Source organism: Gadus morhua, chromosome 4, assembly GCF_902167405.1.
Source record: "Gadus morhua chromosome 4, gadMor3.0, whole genome shotgun sequence".
NCBI classification, from domain to species: Eukaryota; Metazoa; Chordata; class Actinopteri; order Gadiformes; family Gadidae; genus Gadus; species Gadus morhua.
In genome coordinates this window covers 33,844,433-33,865,583 of record NC_044051.1, presented here as the reverse complement: position 1 = coordinate 33,865,583, position 21,151 = coordinate 33,844,433, and the positions used below count along the sequence as shown (strand labels likewise).

Here is a 21,151-nt window from a genome sequence, read left to right as displayed (position 1 = left end):
GTTGTAGGCAGCACCATGGGGGACAACTCCAGGTCCTGTTTGTGGATGACAGCTAGGCCACCACCGCGTCCAGTTCTGCGGGCTGCCTCCAAGTAACTGTAGCCTGGGGGACAGGCTTCGTTTAGGGCAGAGTAAACCTCTGGCTGGTGCCAGGTTTCTGTTAGACACATGAAGTCAAGTCCTTTCCCCCGCGATGTTACGTCTTTTGCCCTCAGCCGTCTCAGCGGACCTAATGGATGTGATGAAGCCGGCAGGCTGACCATAAATAAAGTTTCTCCCTGAGCCTCTGTGGATATATCGAGGTCTACGTAATAGTCCTAGCTGCTTAATGGTGGAAATACAGGGTGGGATGGAGCGATTGTTGTACTTCAGCAGCTGTGGGGCGAAGTACGTCAACATCGAACCTGATGTTGAGTGATGTTTGCCTGTTTGTAGCTAGTTACGGACCCGACGCATCTGGGGAAGAGCTGGGAGGCAGTGCAGAAAATCCACGAGACAGTAGAGACAGCTTAGCAGGTTGACCAGGGCATATTCCTCACCAGGATCACCGAAAAAAACGCCAGCAGTGACCAGGAAAATGTCACATCAGCTACTTGTTTTTAGCCGTTGTTATTAGCCGTTACTAGGGACGCCAAAATAACAAGTGAGCTACACGGCTCTTCACAATAACACAATAACACTGGAACAACTAAAGACAGTCCATAAGCTTGCTTTTCGTCGCTGATGTAGCTTGCAGGGAACCAAGTAGAGATTATATGTCAACAAAAAATCACTTTTTAAAGTAAAATTGGCCAAAATTGGCCCAAAAATTGCTAGGAGAAGCGGCGAACAGACAGCGCCAGCGTCCTCTCCGTTTGTTGCCAACTTAGAGGGCTCATGTCCACCGAAAACTTAAACAAACTTGTACAAGCCTTTATCACTAGTATGCTTGATTACTGCAATGGTCTCCTTATGCTGCATTCACACCAAAATACATATTTGCCACCCGTTCGCGTTGTCGCCCAAGTTTTGTCGTGGGACAAATCATAATCTGTCTGTGCAAGTTTTGTCAGGCGAATTTTTCTTTTACCAGCAACTGTGCTTCATGCCAATTCATTCTCAACCATGGCCGAGAAGATAACCACCATTGCATGTTTTTACCTGTTGTGGAAGAGGGAGAGACGTGGGAGAACCCGACGCAGTCTTTTCATAATATTGTAATGACCACGGAAGAGGCAGTGAATGATGTATTGATTAGACAGCGATTTATTCGATAGATAAACCGTTGGAACACACAAGACCAGTAACCATTGCAACGCCGGTAAACAAACCCCGCAAAATCCAATCCCTACGAGAGCTCCCCGCGGTACGGCCATCCAGAGGCGGAAAGAGCTTTTGGCCGTGATATTATATATAAAATTATATTATATGATATACTGTTATATATATTGAGCTCCGGGAGTCGCAAACGGCAACAATCACTTTCTCCTCCATGCTGCGGTTCACCCCGGCCTGCACTCCAGGGAACTGTTGGCCGGTTGAACGCTGATTGGCTGTTACGTTACGCATGTCACTCAGCGGCCACGTTATGGAACGCTGATTGGCTGTCATCACGCGTATGTCGCGGCAAAGTTGAAATATTTCAACTCGAGCGAATTGGTCGTGCTGCAAATCCTCGTGAATATGCCGTGCCGGGCGAAAGTGTCGCGCAACAAATCAAAACTTCTCGCCGGTTTTCTCTAGCAAATAATTCACCCGATTCGCGTCTCTACGTTGACTTTGTAGGGAGTCGTGTCACCCCTTCACGTATGGTGTGAACGCACCATTACAGGTCTCCCAAAAAAAACTCTAAGGAAACCTCAAGATTGTTCAGAATGCTGCTGCTAGAGTTCTAACAAAGACCAAAAACTTTTAACAGATTACAACAATTCTTAAGTCGTTACATTGGCTTCCTGTAGGTCAGAGAATTGATTTTAAAACCATGTTGCTAACCTATAAATCCCTACATGGTTTGGGGCCAAAATATTTAACTGATATGCTTCGACTAAATAAGCCTTCTAGACCAGTAAGATTTTCTGAGACCAATCTGTTAATTATCCCCAGAGTAAACAAAACATTGGAAAGCAGGATTTAGTTACTATGCAACAAATAGCTGGAATAAACTTCCTGAGGATTTAAGACTTGACCCAACTCTGACCACCTTTAAAACCAGACTGAAGACTTTTATGTTTGCTTTAGCTTTCTGCTAAATCTTAAATAAATGGCACTTTGTAAAATGCTTTTTTAACTTTGCCTTTATTTTCTATTTTATCACTAAAATGCCTTTTTACCTTTGCCATTTTCGATTTTTACAAGAAAGATACATGATCTGATAGCAGAGAGAGAGGATTACTAATTTCTTTGCATATGTTTTCTTTTACTTATCTATGATTTTCTTTTATTGTAGGACAATGTTCATATGTGAAGCACTTTGAGGGCCCTATTTTAACGGTCTGAAACGCAAGTGGGAAGCGCAAAGCGCAAGTAGCCCTGTGGGCGGTTCTACGGCGCTATCGCTATTTTACAGGCGGATAAATGACGCTTGCGCCGCGGCGCAAGTGTCAAAAGGGTTGGTCTGAAGCAGCCTAATTACCCGTAGGTATGGTTTGGGCGTAACGTGCAACAAACCAATGAGAGTGCCAGCTCCCATCCCCTTTAAGAGCCATGAGCGCATTTGAATCGGACGAGTAGATATTTTGACAGCGCGTCTGCAGTCTCCGAGAATTTCAAACTGCAAATGGCTCAGTTTATTCCCAAATAATATGGCCTAATTCACACATGGAATAAGGGGTTTTCTTCCACAACTTCAGAAATACTGAGTCCTCAAATAAATTTCGGCAAAGAAAACGTATGATAGGCTATAACATATGATATGCGGTAACTGTGGTTCTATAGGCCTACGCAATACATTATAAACATTGTTTCTTATCAGTATTGTATGCTATCCTAATATGCATGTGTCCCCGCGGTAATAGACATTGCCATTGATTGTATTATGCGTTACGTGTTTAGTTTGCCCAGTGAAGGAGTTCAAGTAGGCCTACCTCGGGGTCTTGTTCGCGAGTGAGGGAACTATGGAGCGTGAGATTGGCCGGAGAATCGGAGCAGCGGGGGCGGTATTGCGTTCGCTTTACCGCACCGTTGTTACGAAAAGAGAGCTGAGCCGCAAGGCAAAGCTCTCGATCAACCGGTCGATCTTCGTTCCTATCCTCCCCTATGGTCATGAGGGTTGGGTGATGACCGAAAGGACGAGATCGCGGGTACAAGCGGCCGAGATGAGTTTTCTCAGAAGGGTGGCTGGCGTCTCCCTTAGGGATAGGGTGAGAAGCTCAGCCATCCGTGAGGAACTCGGATTAGAGCCGCTGCTCCTTTACTTAGAAAGGAGTCAGCTGAGGTGGTTCGGGCATCTGGTAAGGATAAGAAATACCATGCAAATTAAATTTAAATGAAGTGAAATTTCGAGGTTGGAAACTGGGCGCCTTACAGAGCACACACGCGCGCCAGCATTCATTCATTCTTTTTAACACTCACTCGCTGTAAAACAATGTTATTCACGATCAAATAGGCCTACTCATCAATCCTAAAAGTTATGGGCATGTAGGCCTACACGATGTCTGTGTCAAGAAAATATGTGTTTGCTGTACGGTGTTTGCAGATGCATTGATTTAATACCGCTGCATCAGCTGTTCTTTCCCAAATAATTTACCAAGAATGTGCGGCTAGGTAGATGAGAGAAGCAAAGTGTATGCGCGAGGTGCACAAGCAATCCGTATGCATCGCATGCGCATGTATGCATGCGCCCTTAAAATAGCGTCTGAACAACGCGCCACTGACTTTAAACCAGGTATTTCCTGGTCAGTAGCGCAATGGTATTCAGAGACGACAAAATACCGTTTGCGCCGGAACACACCTCCTCCTTCCGCCGAACCGCCCCTTGCGGCGCATGATCAATCCCTAATTTACCGGCGAGTGGCGCTGGTGGGAAAAGAACGCTCTGCGCCAGTTGTAAACTAGCAACGACACATGCGCCAGTGACTAAGTCACTTGCGCCGGATGCAAGATAGGGCCCTGAGTCTGCCTTGTGTAGGGAAAGTGCTATATAAATAAAGTTGCCTTGCCTTGCCTGGCCTTGCCTACCTCCAACCCCCGTTTTGAGTTGTCAGATCCACCCCACCTCTGTGCTTCAGGAACTCCCACTTTACAAATTAACGTAAGCACTGATAGGGGGTCTTTTTCTGTTTTTACCACCAGCGCCGCGACATCTCTTTCCTCACCAACCAACTCTTCAGCCTCAACCTCCTCCTCCTCAATCAAATACCTACTAATAATAATGTTGATTGGATAATATACTCCAAATAGGATTTATCTTCTTCTCTGGGTAATCCAGAATAGTGCATTTCTTCACAGGCTCTTGAATAGTGCTAGTGCTGTGGTTACATTTCAATGAAACTTTGCACAAAGTACAAATCACTGTTTTAGTTTTCAGATTAAAGCAGTGTGTCTTCATGGGAACTTAAGTTGGTCGTGTTTCCCAATAGAGCGATCACACCGCCACTGCAATACAGCCACGCTTTAACTCAGCACTGAACTAAACCATGACAGTTTGCGTGCATCGCAGCGCCATTTCCACTCATCTTATCAAATAGACCATATCTCACTCTATTTGTGTTGCCATGACAGTAAAAGGTATACATTGGGTTCAGTTTGTTAATGCTAGTATAAGGTGTATGTTTACATTCTTATTCTACTCATAACCATCTAGTCAGACAGTAAGGTGGACGTTAGAGTTGTTTAGTTAAGTTTAATAACAGATTCTTATTAGAACTTTAGGGACATTTTCTGGAGTTTTGATGATGCTTTAGTTATCTGAACTCTAAGTTATATTTTGAAAATCTACTGTATTGACATTCATTTAAACTAATAAAACATGTCTAAAAACAATTTTCAAATTGAACATTAATTGCAGATCCTAACATGTTCTGCTTATTGTGTGAAGGCTGCGTGGCTGTCATCTGTTAGAGAGATGCTGTGAAGCTCTGGCCTCAGTTCTCAGCTCCAACTCCTCTAGCCTGAGAGAGCTGGACCTGAGTACCAATGACCTGCAGGATTCAGGAGTGAAGCTGCTCTCTGCTGGACTGGAGAATCCACACTGTACACTGGAAACTCTCAGGTCGGTTTCACTCAATGGTCAAACAGTTACACCACAAGTTCAACATCAGAGGACGTTGAACAGATTTATCTCTAGAAAGTTAACAGGTCTATCTTTTTAATTTGGTGGCACCCCTAACAAATATGCACCTCTTTATTAGATGTGAAAATGTCATTGATCACCTACCATCCATCTGTGTCCATTCATGTGAACAGATGATTGATGTATGTCTAGTATGTTTGTGTAGGTGTGTATACATATCTATGTATTAGGGGTGTAACAATGCATGTATTCCTATTGAACTGAATCGGTGCGGGCGTCACGGTTCAGTGCATGGATTTACACAGAGAATACACGGTATAACATTTTATAAAACTGGGGTGCGAATTAATAAATGTGATGCAGAACTAATGTTAGATACACAAGTTATTCAGGTACAACTAAACTGCAGCCCTGATTGGCGCCTAGGTAGTTGAGCTCCGCCTTCTTGCCAGTGCTAAAAAAAAATTGTCAGGTCGAAGGTGAGTGAGTTTGTCAGTCAGAGATAGCAGTGTTGTAATCACCCCCCCCTCTGCGCACCGGGACCTCCCACTTTACAAATTAACGTATGCACTGATAGGGGGGCTTTTTCTGTTTTTACCACCGGCGCCGCAACATCTCTTTCCTCACCAACCAACTCTTCATCCTCCTCCTCAATCAAATACCTACTAACAATAATGTTGATTGGATAATATACTCCAATTAGGATTTATATTCTCTTGGTCATCCAGAATAGTACATTTCTTCACATGCTCTTGAATAGCGGTAGTGCTGCGGTGACATTTCAATAAAACTTTGCAGAAAGGACAAACCACTGTTTTAGTTTTCTGATTAAAGCAGAGTGTCTTCATTGGAACTGAAGTGGATCTTGTTTCCCAATAGAGTGATCACACCAGCGCCACAATACAGCCACGCTTTAACTCAGCACTGAACTAAACCTTGGCAGTTTGCGTGCATCGCAGCGCCATTACCACTCATCTTATCAAACACAAGACCTCATCTCACTCTATTTGTGTTGCCATGACAGTAAAAGGTGTACATTGTATTCAGTTTGTTAATGCTGGTATAAGGTGTTGGTTTACATTCTTATACTACACTTAACCATGTAGTCAGACAGTAAGGTGTACTTTAGAGTTGTTTAGGGAAGTACAATAACAGATTATTATTAGAACTATGTTATGGAACAGGACGTGGGGACCCAAGTGCTGAACACAGGGAGGCAGAGACGGGATAAAGGAAACCGGATTTATTGGTAGGCAGGCGGGTAGTCAGACAGGCAGGGGTCCGGTAACAGGCAGGCAGTCAGACAGGCAAGGGCTCAAGGACAGGCGAGTAGTCAGGCAGGCAGGGGTCTGGTAACAGGCAGGCAGTCAGACAGGCAAGGGTTCGACGACAGGCGGGTAGTCAGGCAGGCAGGCTGGCAAGGACTCAACGACAGGCGGGTAGTCAGGCAGGAAGGGGTTCGGTGACAGGGGGAGAACTAGAGAAGAAGAGAGATGGTTACCACAGGGACAGGCTACGAAACAGATGCTCAAGAATGCTGGTAGGACCGATACTAACTGGGTAGACGTAACGACGAACTGGCGCCGGCTCATAGGAGATCCTTGGCTGAAGTAGGGAATGTGATTGGTGATTGTAGACCGGTGTGTCAGGAGAAGAACCACTCTCGTCAAGTAGCCAGTAGATGGAAGTATCGGACCGCGTAGCAGGACGCGGCTAGACAAACTATAACTTTTTAGGTACATTTTCTGGAGTTTTGTTGATGCTTTACTTATCTGACCTCTAAGTAAGTTAAGTTTTGAAGATCTACTGTATTGACATTAATCTAAACTAATAAAACATGTCTATTAACAAATTTCAAATACAACATTAATCACAGTTCCTAACATGTTCTGTTTATTGTGTGAAGGCTAAATGGCTGTCATCTGTCAGAGAGATGCTGTGAAGCTCTGGCCTCAGTTCTCAGCTCCAAATCCTCTAGTCTGAGAGAGCTGGACCTGAGTACCAATGATCTGCAGGATTCAGGAGCGAGGCTGCTCTCTGTCGGACTGGGGGATCCACACTGTACACTGGAAATTCTCAGGTCAGTTTCAGTCTACAGTTTTGTTTTTGCTCTACCCTACTCTAAAATGCTACAGTTTTAAACAGTTAAACCACAAGACAGTTAAACCAGATTTACCTCAAGAAAAGTAATACTTACTCACAAGTGTGTGTGTGTGTGTGTGTGTGTGTGTGTGTGTGTGTGTGTGTGTGTGTGTGTGTGTGTGTGCCTGTGTGTGCGTGTGTGTGTGTGCCTGTGTGCCTGTGTGCCTGTGTGTGTGTGTGTGTGTAGCTTGTCTGGCTGCCTGGTCACACAGGAAGGCTGTGCTTCTCTGGTCTCAGCTCTGAGCTCGAACCCCTCCCATCTGAGAGAGCTGGACCTGAGCTACAATCACCCAAGAGACTCAGGAGCTGCGCTGCTCTCTGCTCGACTGGAGGATCCACACTGGAGATTGGACACTCTCAGGTATGGACAGGACAGCTCACCACTCAGGGACAAAGTCTCCTACAAGGGTTGAAGCCGCTGCTAGATGAAGTGGTTTTAAAAGGCAGCTGTAACTCATGTTATGTAGAACATGATGAGACAGTAGGTGATGAAGATGAATGTTTCAACATGCTGCTCTCACTTTGATTCCCCCCAGTGTGGAGCACGGTGGAGTGTGGAGGCTGATACCAGCTCTTAAGAAGTGTAAGTGTCTGTTTGATTCATCACATCACACACTCACTATTGAGATGGAAAGTCCATCCACACAGCAGGAGGTGACGTCCGCTCATTCACATGTGGACTTGTGTATACGCATGTGTAGCTATTTTCCCTGTGTTGATGTATGACTAGTACGTTTGTGTAGGTGTGTAGGTGTGTGTACATGTCTATGTATTAGGGGTGTAACGATACATGTATTTGTATCGTATATTTGACGTCACGGTTCGGTGCATGGAGTTACATGGAGAATACACTGTAGAAACTTAAATAAAACTGGCGTGCGAATTAAGAAATGTAATGCGGAACTAATGTTAGATACACAAGTTATTCAGGGACAACTAAACTGCAGCCCTGATTGGTGCCTAGGTAGCCGAGCTCCGCCTTCTGGCCAGTGCTACATTTTCTTCCACCGCTACAATTTTTTCCTCCGACGTCTCTGGTTCTTCCACTTCCACATCAATCGGAAGTAGCTGCCGAGAACCCGACACAGTCGTTTGAGATTCATAATATCGTCTGGAAGCGCACACAGGTTTTGGCCATGATAATATAAATGTTATGATATAGATATCTATGCATAATATATTATTTAGATATAGAGCTCCATGACTCCCGCTGGAGCACCCAGTGTTCTAGAATATTTACAGAAGATGGCCAAAGGCTGTGTGCACCTCGCAATTGCGATACATCCACTGTAATCACCAGCGCATGGTACCGTGGCCGCAAGCTGCTCAGTGCCACTCCCCCACCCTCGACCTTGATCCGCCTCGAAAAAACGGCAGGATTGTGGAAAGCTCATTATGGGACTGGCTAAGGTCCTGTTTTGTTATATGTACTTCGCACTTTCATAAGACAAGCGGCATTTTCTGTTTTATAACTGATGGTCTTATTGTTTACAAGTTACGAATGAAGGCTGGAGATGATGTGGGGTACTTATTGTTTCCATCTTAGATTACACAGTTCAGGCGGTTGCAGCTGGCTCAGGGGAGAGGCTGTAAAACACTAGGTGGTACAACCTGAGACATGCACAATAAAAAATAATTGCTGCATTTTAGTTTTTTCATTTCCCTTCATTGTACTGAACTCATACCGAACCGTGAGGTCTGAACCGAGGTCTGAACTGAACCGGGACTTCAGTGTTGTCAAGACTGCTGGCCAGGGTGCAGAAAGTGGACCGCAATGCCGACACGATATACTTAAACCAAAAATATAGTTTAATTTAAAACAGGGTTCGTAGGCAACAGGCTCCAACGAGCATGGGCAAATCAGTTGTGGGGGACAACTAAGGAGCTTGGCTAGGCACTGGGGCACTTAAGTCCAGGGAAACAAAAAACTAGCGGTCGCAACGACGAAAATGTCCAATAGGAAGTCCAAAAACATGAGGGAAAAGAGCAACTTAAGGGCAAGGGCCGGGGCGAGGGCCGGGGCGATGGCAAGGGCAGGGGCAAGGGCAGATCCTGGGACAAGCACCGTCTTGCGTTGGTTGTACCGTTACACCCCTACTATGTATGTATGGTATGTATGTGTACTTGTGTAAACGTGTGTGTACTTGTTTACACGTAGGTGTAGCTATGTTTCCCTGTGTTGATGTGTGTCTAGTATGCCTTGCCTTGCCTAGTATGTTTGTGTAGGTGTGTGTACGTATGTGTACATGTCTATATATAGTATGTATGAACCAGTTCTATGGTACCAACAGTTAGTTTCCAGCCTGTATGTGAACTCAGTTTAGCCTGGTTCTACCAGACTCTCGTACTTCACTTCATTTAATTTCATTTGTACAGAGAGTCTGGACCAGATCAATTGACAAACGTTAACTCACTTGAAGGCGGGTGTCTGTTGAAGTTTAAAATGATTGGATCTGCCCAGTGCCACTCTGGATCTGCCATAACCAATCGCTAACGTTTGGTTGTGACGTATGTCATGCGCCGGGAATCACGCGCAGGTTGTACACAAACCAAACACCTGCACGAAAATGTCCGTCAACGACAGCTGCAGGTTTTGTTCGTCGAATTTAATTTATCAGGGAAAAATTGCACATTGTAAATCAACTACCGACCTACAACAACAACTCAAACTGGCGCACGACTTTATCGTTATTGTTCTCAGACAAGCGCTCTGTTCGCTGATTGGGCGCACGCTGTGGCGGCGCAAGAAAACCAAATTACATACAGCAGGTCCAGACCTAGTACTGAAGGGAAATTCAAATTGAGCGGAAGTACTTAGGCGGGCGGAGCCAGGCTAAGCTCAGTTGGTTCATTCTTTAGTTCACACAGGTGGATCACAATGAATGTGTATTGGAACCTTTGAAAGTCTAATATCTTGTAAACTATTTTGACTGTAGCTTAGATATTCTAGAGGAGCAATGAGCTCACCATCTTGAACGTTTTGCTATATAATATGTGTATGTTGTTTAAATGTTGCGGGAGTAGATTCAGTTTATACATTTTTCTAGGCTTCAATGTTTGAAAGGGAAAGCCACTCACACACACATGAGATTTACATTTAAGTTTAGCTTAAATTATCTTAAATTAACTATTTCTAAAGCTATAGCACACTAGTCCACTATAGCAGCTCTGATATTATTTAGTCTTTCTATGTTAAAGTTTGTAGAGTAGATGAACGTGAAACAGAAAAAGAAGAATGCAAGAGAACAGTACTAGTGTTGATGATGATGAAGTTTGGTTCAGCAGCTCATCATGTCTTGTTCTCCATCAGATGCCTGTGAACTAACACTGGACCCAAACACAGCCCACAGACGACTCTCGCTGTCTGAGGACAACAGAAAGGTGACGGGGGTTCGAGAGGACCAGTCGTATCCGTATCACCCAGAAAGATTTGACCGCTGGTCCCAGGTGTTGTGTAAAGAGGGTCTGACTGGTCGCTGTTACTGGGAGGTAGAGAGGAAAGGAGATGTTTCTATAGGAGTGACATACAGACCGATCACAAGAAGAGGACGGGGTAATGACAGCAGGCTTGGATGGAACAACAAGTCCTGGACTCTTTATTTTCATGATGATCTTTGCTCTGCCCGTCACAACGGTAGAGATACAGACATACGTCTCCCGTACGCTGGCTCTACCAGAGTAGGAGTGTATCTGGACCGGCCTGCTGGCACTCTGTCCTTCTACAGAGTGTCCCCAGATGGAGGAGGGTCCTCAGACACACTGACACACCTCCACACCTTCCAGTCCACCTTCACCCAGGAGGAGCTCCTCCCTGGGTTCAGGGTATCGTTGTGTGCCTCAGTGTCTCTGTGTTAGTTATAGTCTCTCACTCTCTCTCTCTCTCTCTCTCTCTCTCTGAGTCTGAGGATACACGCACGTCGCACACATATATTAACACACACACACATATATAATAACACATGCATATATTAACACAGACGCACATATATTAACACAGACACGCACATATATTAACACACACGCGTGCGCATACATTGTACACACATGTGCCCACGCATGCAAACACACACGCGAGCACGCACACACACACACACACATCGAAACACAAACACACACATGCTGTATAAATACACATATCTACAGACACACACACATATTAAGACACATATATTTTAACTGAACATGTTCTGCTGCTGTATTGTTCCCACCAGAACAGAAGCAATCAATACTCAGTTTAAATTAATCACAACATCATCAATAGCTTTTCCCAGACCACTTGCATTATGAATATCTTACTACTATAATAGCAGGCCTGTCGCACCAGTTACTCAAGTTAGTCATGTGCGCATGTGCCAAGCAGCGTGTGTTTATACATGCGCATATAAACACACGCTCGCATGCATTTTGTTCAACAAATATAGTAATGTTCAACAACCACAGCTACTGTGCCTCATTCTGGCCTTCATCTTGAAGCACAGCATTAGTGGCAGTGGATTAAAGATTTGTTGGATCTTTTAAATATTGTAGCACCTGGATGTGCCCCCACAAGTAAATACTACTTTGACAAATCTTTCTTTAATTTGGCAAAACAATTCGAAATTCACCATTACTGTAAAATTTGCTCGCAATATATAGGTAAGTTGTTTACCCCTTGCTGCAGTGACGGAAATGTTGATGAAAGAGTCAACAAAAATGAAAGGTATTTATTTTCTCGTAATGCCCTTACGGCAACAACTGAAGGAGCTCTTCCAAAACACTACTTTCTAACAGTTCTTAAACGACAGCAAAACAAATATGGGCATGGGGGACATTTACAGTGGAAGTATGTACACCTCAAAACTTAAAACCTTTGTTGATACCCTTGACAACATTTCACTTTCATTTAATATTGATGGGGCTTCAGTTTTTAAATCATCCAATTACTCAATTTTAAGTTACTACACACTGTGTAGTAACTCACTATAGTATTTACCATAGTACACTACAATGTCTGGAAAATTACTATAGTAAATCCCACACTATATTGTAGTATAGTATAGTAATCTATAGTATACTACACTGTGTAGTAACTTACTATAGTATTTACCATAGTACACTACAATGTCTGGAAAATTACTATCGTAAATCCCACACTATATTGTAGTATAGTATAGTAATGTATACTACACTGTGTAGTAACTTACTATAGTATTTACCATAGTACACTACAATGTCTGGAAAATTACTATAGTAAATCCCACACTATATTGTAGTGTAGTATAGTAATCTATAGTATACTACACTGTGTAGTAACTTACTATAGTATTTACCATAGTACACTACAATGTCTGGAAAATTACTATAGTAAATCCCACACTATATTGTAGTATAGTATAATAATCTATAGTATACTACACTGTGTAGTAACTCACTATAGTATTTACCATAGTACACTACAGTGTCTGGACAATTACTATAGTATCAAAATCAAATCAAATCAAAAAAATATGGGCTATTATGACACGGCTCTTCTCAATGCCGTGGAACGCTCGGTTCACTTGCATGGGCCCTTCACAACAACGCCAGCTTCTTCGGCGTCAACGTCTTTGGCTAACTATTTCTCTGCTGATCAACACTACGTATGGTAAGTTGGTAACAAATAAATTGTAAAAAAAACACCTTTCGAAGTTATTTTTTCGTTTGGCAAGTAGCCGCTCATTATCGAAAATAAATAATAAATTATCGAAGCACCTCCGTTTCGAGTCGGTGTCCGGTTCGCCCTGTCTGGGCTTATTTTCCCGATAATGACCGGCGTTCTATTATCCCACTTAACGTCAATATTACTCTGCATGTGGAAGGGAAAATAGCTTTATTTGTATAATTACAATATTATGCGGCTTATCAAAGATATTTGAGTTTACTGCTTTCATGGGAGCCAGACCTCTCTTTATGGGGGCTCAGCTCCCAATGCCTCCCACCTAACTCGAACCCTGGCTATGGGTCTTTCTACACTGCCAAGCCGGTTCGGTCGCAGCTTATTGGCGCGCCCGGCGATTTCACCTTCTTATCTCAAGTTTCCTGTGTAAAACCGAGGGGGTAAAATCCCCCGTTCGTCACGGCGCGGGATTTCTTGGTTCACTGGGGAAGGCGGGGCTGTGCACGGAGTCTCTGACCTCTTTAGAATAATTTGTATTATTGCATACTCCCGAATGTTTTCATTTTTTTAAGAATGAAGACACCCGCATGCAATAATTCACTCTATAGTAGGCTAACGATGCTCTTAGCGTCCTACGAGTACCCTGGAGCACTCGTTAGCTATGAGCGTTTTCAAGACGTTCGTTAACAACGATGCTTTCGGGAAACGGGGTGAAAACTGTATGATGCTCGTACGACCCACTCTGCGATCCACTTAGGCTAACGATGCTTTCGGGAAACGGGGCCCTGGTCTACTTCTATGATGTGGAAGCCAGTGTTCATATCAACTCTGCTACTGGCTGCAACTTTAGTGAGCCTCTCTATCCATTCCTCTCTCCATGTTTCTATAATTATCGAGGCATAAACCCTGCCCCTTGATCATCTCACCAGTCAATCAAACAGACTAGGACCTTTGTTTGATAATAAAATAATCAAACGAACAAAACAATTAATGATGTTTTCTGAATGGCAATTTTTATGTGAGATCTGATAGAACTACATAAATGTTGTACTGCTGTCATTTAACAAGGATGAATTCATTAAGAAAATAACCTTACTATTATAAAATATAGCCCATGGAAATTATACTATATTTTATATGTTTTCTCTGGTTATTTTTTTGGGGGGTTATTGCTATAATATTGTAAATAGATGCAGTTATAACATTTCAGGAAGATACTATTGTTTATGATAATAATCTTTACATTACTATTAGTTTATATTTTGGAATCATGAATGACAATGCAATTAATCTTTGGACACTTTTCTGGTTTCAATAAAAATGCTAAAATTTGAATCTTTACATTCTTAGTGGAATAGATATTTTCAGGGGAGTAGGTACATTACGTTTGTAAACACAGGTTCCATTTGTTTGGTCAAATAATTGAAAAACTTAAACTTGGGTGGTCCAGATTTTAAAGAAAACACACATAGACGCAGACACACACTCACACACCTAACTATTACAGCCGTATCAAAGAGAGAGGTGGGTGTAAAAACGTCCTTGTAAAAAATAAAGTCTGGACCAATGAGGTCCAGATTTAGTGGGATACTGGAGGGTCCAAGAAGAGGGGGTCTCGTCAAGGGTGGATCAAAGCCTCCAGTTAAAGTGTCTGAAAAGGGACATCTTGTTGTTGGAGGGAGGACCGATGGAAATACTGCTAGTACCATCACATTTTGGCAGCTTTTAAAGTGAGGCTATACTGCATATGCACTGGGCAGAACTGGTCACATCCTGTTATGCCTCTGTAGCTGCAGACACTGACGGATGCTCATCCTCACCGCTGCCTGAGGAATGTCTCAATCCTGATTGGAGGGCCTACAACACAATGACAAGAGGTCAGGATGACAAAAAGCTACCAATTAGAATCAGATAATTATCCTTTGTATCCTTTGATTAATGATTTTGTTATACTTTTGTGAAGGTTCAATTAAAGTATAAAGATGGTTAGAACGGTTCTAGCCAGGTTAAACTGACATTAGTTCATCGTTTCAGAGGATAGTTACTTTAGAGTCTGAGCTTTGTGACAGAATCCCAATATTGAAGATTTGATGTTAAGGAAGGCCTCAATGTGCAGTTACTGCAGCGTGCTCATTGCTGACCCTGTCAGACTAATCAGGTTGGCTGACGGGACAGTCCCTTTTCTCATGTCTAGGTTTCTTCACACGGAAGAAACCCTTTAAGTCTTTAGACCTCTTTGTTTCAACAGGTATTTTCTCTTCCTCAAAGGTACCGGAATAGCGAAATCAGACCCTAAAGAAGAAAGTACAACCTCTTTCAGTTAGTAAGTTAGCCTATCTTTAGGTCTACATTAGAACTGACAATATTTTTGTTTTATTGCATACATAAATCTATTTTTGGACCTGAATTCACTTCCTTAATGCAGAACTGATAACGTGACATTGTGTCAGGTCATTATAGAGCTGACCCCTTCAAGACCTACAGCAGGCTTAAGGCTATTGTTAGCCAGAATCATGAGGCATTTCTAGGTGGATGTTAGCTACACAGTGTTTTACTGGTAGTAGATTATATTGGTTGCTAGAAGTGTGTGGTAAAAGTACGATAGCTTCAGTAACGGGTACTAGAGTTAACTGCTGCATGGTTACGAATGTTTGTCGTCTCTGATAGGGCCGTCGGTCAAGTTTGTCTGCCCTAGTCAAATGACTCGGGTTCATTATGTTTTATGAGGTTAAAGTCTAGGAGATAAGCCTTATACAACCACCGTCGTTAACGCAATATTAAATCATAAACCATAATAGGAAATATAACCTGGGCAAACAGGGAGAGGGTGTTTTTTATAAAGACTTCGGAGAATATACCAGCCTCAGGCTACATCAAGTCAACTGTATTTGCTAGTTAGTCATGAATCATCACTAACACAAACATTTCTTTTTTTCTCAGGCTCTCTGTGAACAAACAGCAAATTTGAAGTAGCAAACAGTTCATGAATGCGCACAAAGGCGCCAGTTGTTAGTGAACTGTGTGTCCGTTGGGGCGGAGTCAGGTGTTAGGGGAGGAGTCAGGTGTTAGGGGAGGAGAGCAGAGGAGAGGACGTCTTGTTAAGGAAACAAAACTTAGGGTAGAATATACACTACAGCTACCCGATGTAGAAGCAGTTCTCTCTTTCAGGAGACAAATAAATTGCATTTTGGAACAAATTAAGAAACTACGAGAAGGTGAGTAAAACAATTTTTAGAAAAGTTAAAACCTCTCTCTTCATTACGGAACTAAAAGTAATCCAATTCCTCAATGCTAATACCTTGTCGTCTGTGTCTAGGAATGGCCTATGCTAACACTTCCTGGTCTGAGGAGAACTTTTCATGTCCCATCTGTCTGGATGTGTTCAACAGCCCAGTTACCACACCATGTGGACACAACTTCTGCAGAACCTGTATTACAAAGTTCTGGGATGAACAAGTCCGGTACAAATGTCCTGTTTGCAACGAGCTTTTTCGTACTAGACCTGATCTACGGGTGAATATTCTCTTAGTAGAGATGGTTGATCGGTTTGGTGTACGAGTAAAAGAGCAGCCTTGTGTTGAACCAGGAGAAGTTCCGTGTGACCTCTGTACTGGGACCCAGCTGAAGGCCGTAAAGTCCTGCATAGTGTGTTTCACCTCTTACTGCCAAACCCACCTGGAGCCACATCAGAGAGTAGCAGGCCTGAAGAAACATCGGCTGGTCCAGCCTATGGACCGTCTGGAAGACAGGATGTGTAAGAAACACAATCAATTACTGGAGCTCTTCTGCAAGACTGAACAGGTGTGTGTGTGTCAGTTCTGCACAGAGGGTGACCACAGGTCCCACCCTGTTGTACCTCTAAAGGAGGAATATGAAGTGAAGACAGTCCAGCTGGGGAAGATAGAGGCTGAAGTTCCGCAGATGATCCAGGAGAGAAAACTAAAGATAAAGAAGATCAAAGACACAGTAGACATGAGCAAGAAAGACGCGGACAGAGAGATAGCCGATGGTGGGCAGGTCTTCACTGCTATGATAGGCTGTGTTGAAAAGTGCCGGGATGATTTCAACCAAACGGTTAATGAGAACCTGAAATCCACAGAGAAACAAGCTGAAGACCTCATCAAAGAGCTGGAGCAGGAAATAGAAGATCTGACCAATAGAAGCTCAGAGGTGAAGCAGCTCTCAGACACTAAAGACCATCTCCACTTCCTCCAGGCCTTCAGATCCCTGAAGGATCCTCCAACCACCAGGGCCTGGAAGACGGTGGAGGTTCGTCCTCCGTCATACGTAGGGACCTTGAGGAGATCCCTGGATCAGTTGGAGAAGACACTGAACATGGAGATGAAGAAGCGTGTGACTCTGGATCCTGATACCGCTCATCCCAAGCTCCTCCTCTCTGAGGATGGGAAATCAGTAAATCATGGAGGTGTAATGAAGAAACTCCCAAACAACATGAAGTTGAAGAAGCTGCCTGACCTGAAACCAGGTGTTAAGAGGTGTAAGTTTAAAATCCAATATATATTATTTTTATTTTATTAATTATTAACAATGGTTAAAATTATTACATTTTATTGTTACACACAATTTGATAAAAATCAGGGTACCATCATCATTAAAAATAGTAAGAAATAATGAGTGATACATATATTCTGTGTGTATTCTATTTAAACTATTTGCTTTCAATGATTATTGTTATTATGCCTTTTACGTTATGCTATAACGTTTGTATAATGTTGGCTAATAATTATTAGGAATGTGTCTGGATTCATATTTTATGATTATAAAAGTTAATATTATTCATTACTATCATTATTATATCAGACATAATCATCTATTCAAATATACAATAGGATTATAATGGATATAAAATAAATATTATTACTCTTAGTGGAATGCTGTTTATGATAATATTAATACACATTGCTTCAGAATTATGTAAATGACTACCTCATCAGGGCATTTCTGTCTGGTTAATCGGCCTAATCATGTCTTGTTTTCCCGTCAGATGCTTGTGAACTCACACTGGACCCGAACACAGCCCACAGACATCTCTCTCTGTCTAAGGACAACAGAAGGGTGATGCAGCTTGGAATAACACAGAGGTATCCTGACCACCCACAAAGATTTGACTACCATAGACAGGTGTTGTGTAGAGAGGGAATGACTGGCCGCTGTTACTGGGAGGTAGAGTGGGAAGGAGTGGTGGCTATAGGAGTGACATACAGACGAATGCATAGGAGAGGAATGTACGCTGACAGTCAGCTTGGATGGAATATACATTCGTGGTGTCTTCATTGTGATGATGGTTATGATGATTGTTTTGGTGGAGATAATTGCTCTGCCTGGTACAACGGTAGTGTCACAGTATTGCCTCCCCCCCCCTATCACTTTAACAGGATAGGAGTGTATCTGCACCAATCTGCTGGCATTCTGTCCTTCTACGGTGTGTCCCCAGATGTAGGAGGGTCCTCAGCAAAACGGACACACATCCACACCTTCCATTCCACATTCACTCACGACCTCTACCCTGGGTTTCTGTTATGTGATTCTCGTTCCAAAGTGTCGTTGTGTCAGTTATAGTCTCTCTCTCTCACTCCCTCCCTCATTTAGTGCATGGCAGGATGGTCTCTACAGAGTGAGGGACTGTTGTATCATTTGTGTGGTAAAAATCTATAGTCATGTTGTGTGGCTCTATGGAGGGTATTTGTGGCCAGCCAGCGATCGCGAGGCAGCATTTCTATTTGGTCACAATGACAGAGTTGACCAAATCACACCGAAGCACTGTACAGTCCAAAACATGGGTGGAGTGATAAATGTATACTATTTTTGAAACAAAGAAAAAAGTAAAAAGCCAGATGGGGGTTGAGGGAAAAGGGGTCTTCTCTGAGATCTACAGGTTGAAGAACTGGATGATGAGGATGAAGGTGAAGATAAAGGTGAAAAGGAAATCTGCATTCTAGTTAATTCTTATGGCCGTGAATAACCATTCAAGAAGCAGACAGAAAATAGGTTTGAAAAATAATGTGTATTCCTCAAAAAAATATATAAATGTATCCACAAAAAGCATTGTAGCATTGTAACCTGATAGCAGGGCTGCTCTCTGCCTATTCATGGTGATGACATGATTTTTATTTCTTGTTAAAATCCTGTATATAATTTAATTTTTTTTTTTTTTCTTTTTTTTTTTCTTTGGCTCACAACAAAGAAGCAGTAGCCTGACTGCTATGTTCAAGGCAGTATGTTTGGATTTTCATCGTTTAATTGCACTATAGGTTTTTTTTTTGTATCGTCCTGTTTTGATCAGTATATGTTGTCATCAATAAAAAATCATTTGCACAAGACAAGCCGATAAATTTCACCATGTTGATAAGAACATTAAAATGAGAAAAATTAATGGGACAAAGAAATCAAGGGATATTTAGCATAGAAAGAATTTTGCGATTAATCGCGTTTAATCCTGAGTTAACTATGAAGTTAATGCGTTTAATCGCGATTCAACATTTTAATCGCTTGACAGCACTAATATATATATATGCTTATTAATCTCAATGAAAATCAGATGTATTTCACTTAAAATCTTGGGTTTTGTTTGACCTTCACTGTTTTTTTAAATAAACAAAATACATGTCAATCTGAAGGGTTGTTTTATTTCAGTTCCCGAATCGTTGCTATTCCTATTGTCTATTCCTTCCCACTGATTGGTACTTTAGAGTAGGATTTAACTTTTGCTCAGATGATATGCCAACAGAATTTGCTCCAATGAAGTTAATGACACTCATATTTCATGTCAAACACAGATCCCCATTTCAATCAACCATTTCACAGACAATTTAAGTGATTCCGTGAGGGCACCACGGATTGGGGGTTAAGCGTCCATGGAAATTTCACGGATTCCTGTGATACCAGGTTGCGTGGTTGCCATCAACCGCCCCCTTCCACACCAAACTCATTGATTTAATGAGGCTGGGTTATTTGAAACAATTAATTAAGTTATCATATGTGAGAGGTCATTCCTCCTACTTAGTGTGCTTCCATTTTATATCTAGTGTACCCCTACTGTCCACAAGCTTGTGAATTTAAGTCCATTTGGGGAATAGAAATGCCAGATACAATACATTCTTTGCAGCATTTCTGTGTGTGCAATTTATTAGACTTGATCCTTTTTGCTTATTTATTAATAGTTAATTTCATGTTATATATTCTTGAGCGTCTTTCATTTATGTATGGAGGTTGTTTATGGATGTATATAAGTTATTTAAAATAATTAAAAAGAAATGTTCTGAAACTTTTCTGTTGTTTGTTGTCCATGCATCACAAATTGTTTAATTGCAACGTAATTGACCTATAGACCTGGGATCTCTTTTATATCAAAGAGGGTCTCAAAAGACGCATACTATTATCAACTTGGGGGCTCCATCCCTACAGGAAAGGCTCACACAACATCATCAACTGCTCCATTGAAACGCATTGGCAACAAGCCGTTGCTAGAAATTAATCTGAATTAGTTGACAAGAGATAGAATCTCTGTCCATTAGACCTTCAACCAGGGTGTATCTTGGGATTACTCTTTGAAAATCATGGGTCTCGGTTGACCAGGTTGACTCGGTCGTTGAAACGGGGATCTGTGTGTGTTCCACGGAATATAAGTGTCATTAACTTGCATTGGAGCAAATTCCGTTGGCATATCACAGACAATTTAAGTTATTCCGTGAGGCCATCCCGGATTTTGAGTTAAGCACCCGTGGTCGACTCGGTTGTTGAGACGGGGATCTGTGTGTGTGCCACGGCATATGAGTTCATTAACTTGCATTGGAGCAAAATCCGTGGCCATATCACGGAAATTGGTGTGTTTCCGTGAGGTTTCCACAGATTTTGAGTTAAACGTCCCTGGTCATTTCACGGATTCCTGTGAGACCAGGTTTCAACCACCATAGGATTGTAGTTTTGACGAATCCTGCGCAGCCCGCCCCCCCTTCTGAAATTGAAAAAATAATCTCCAGATTGAAATGCATTGGTTTAATATTGAATTAATTAAATATTCAAAGATATATTATGTTTACAATTATTTTGTTATAATATTGTAAGTAGACCATGTAGCTATACAGATACAAGATCTGTATCTGAACATTTACAATCCACTTCCACCAATCCAATCAACGAAGAGG

General features: G+C 42.3%; 2 protein-coding genes across 4 annotated transcripts in view; both read left to right on the top strand.

Annotated features, from left to right (window-relative positions):
- LOC115542396 (NACHT, LRR and PYD domains-containing protein 12) overlaps positions 1 to 12,432 on the top strand; it is a 44,529-nt gene extending 32,097 nt beyond the window's left edge. The window contains exons 7-11 of the mRNA XM_030354662.1: positions 5,015 to 5,188; positions 7,116 to 7,289; positions 7,539 to 7,712; positions 7,888 to 7,934; positions 10,662 to 12,432. Coding sequence (XP_030210522.1) covers positions 5,015 to 5,188; positions 7,116 to 7,289; positions 7,539 to 7,712; positions 7,888 to 7,934; positions 10,662 to 11,206 — 1,114 coding nt within the window. The 3' untranslated portion in view covers positions 11,207 to 12,432. The remainder of the gene's footprint in view (positions 1 to 5,014; positions 5,189 to 7,115; positions 7,290 to 7,538; positions 7,713 to 7,887; positions 7,935 to 10,661) is intronic.
- A 1,312-nt stretch (positions 12,433 to 13,744) lies between these two features.
- On the top strand, positions 13,745 to 19,151 carry LOC115542285 (tripartite motif-containing protein 16). 3 transcript variants are annotated; one of them, XM_030354526.1, is made up of 3 exons: positions 13,745 to 15,309; positions 15,927 to 17,484; positions 17,992 to 19,151. In XM_030354526.1, exons 2-3 carry the CDS (start codon positions 16,275 to 16,277, stop codon positions 18,564 to 18,566), a joined length of 1,785 nt encoding a protein of 594 aa, XP_030210386.1. In that variant the 5' UTR covers positions 13,745 to 15,309; positions 15,927 to 16,274; the 3' UTR covers positions 18,567 to 19,151. The 3 variants fall into 3 exon arrangements, with proteins under 3 accessions (XP_030210386.1, XP_030210387.1, XP_030210385.1); XM_030354527.1 differs by having other exon boundaries at positions 13,745 to 17,484; positions 17,992 to 18,088; positions 18,383 to 19,151; XM_030354525.1 differs by having other exon boundaries at positions 13,745 to 17,484.
- Positions 19,152 to 21,151: the final 2,000 nt, after the last annotated feature.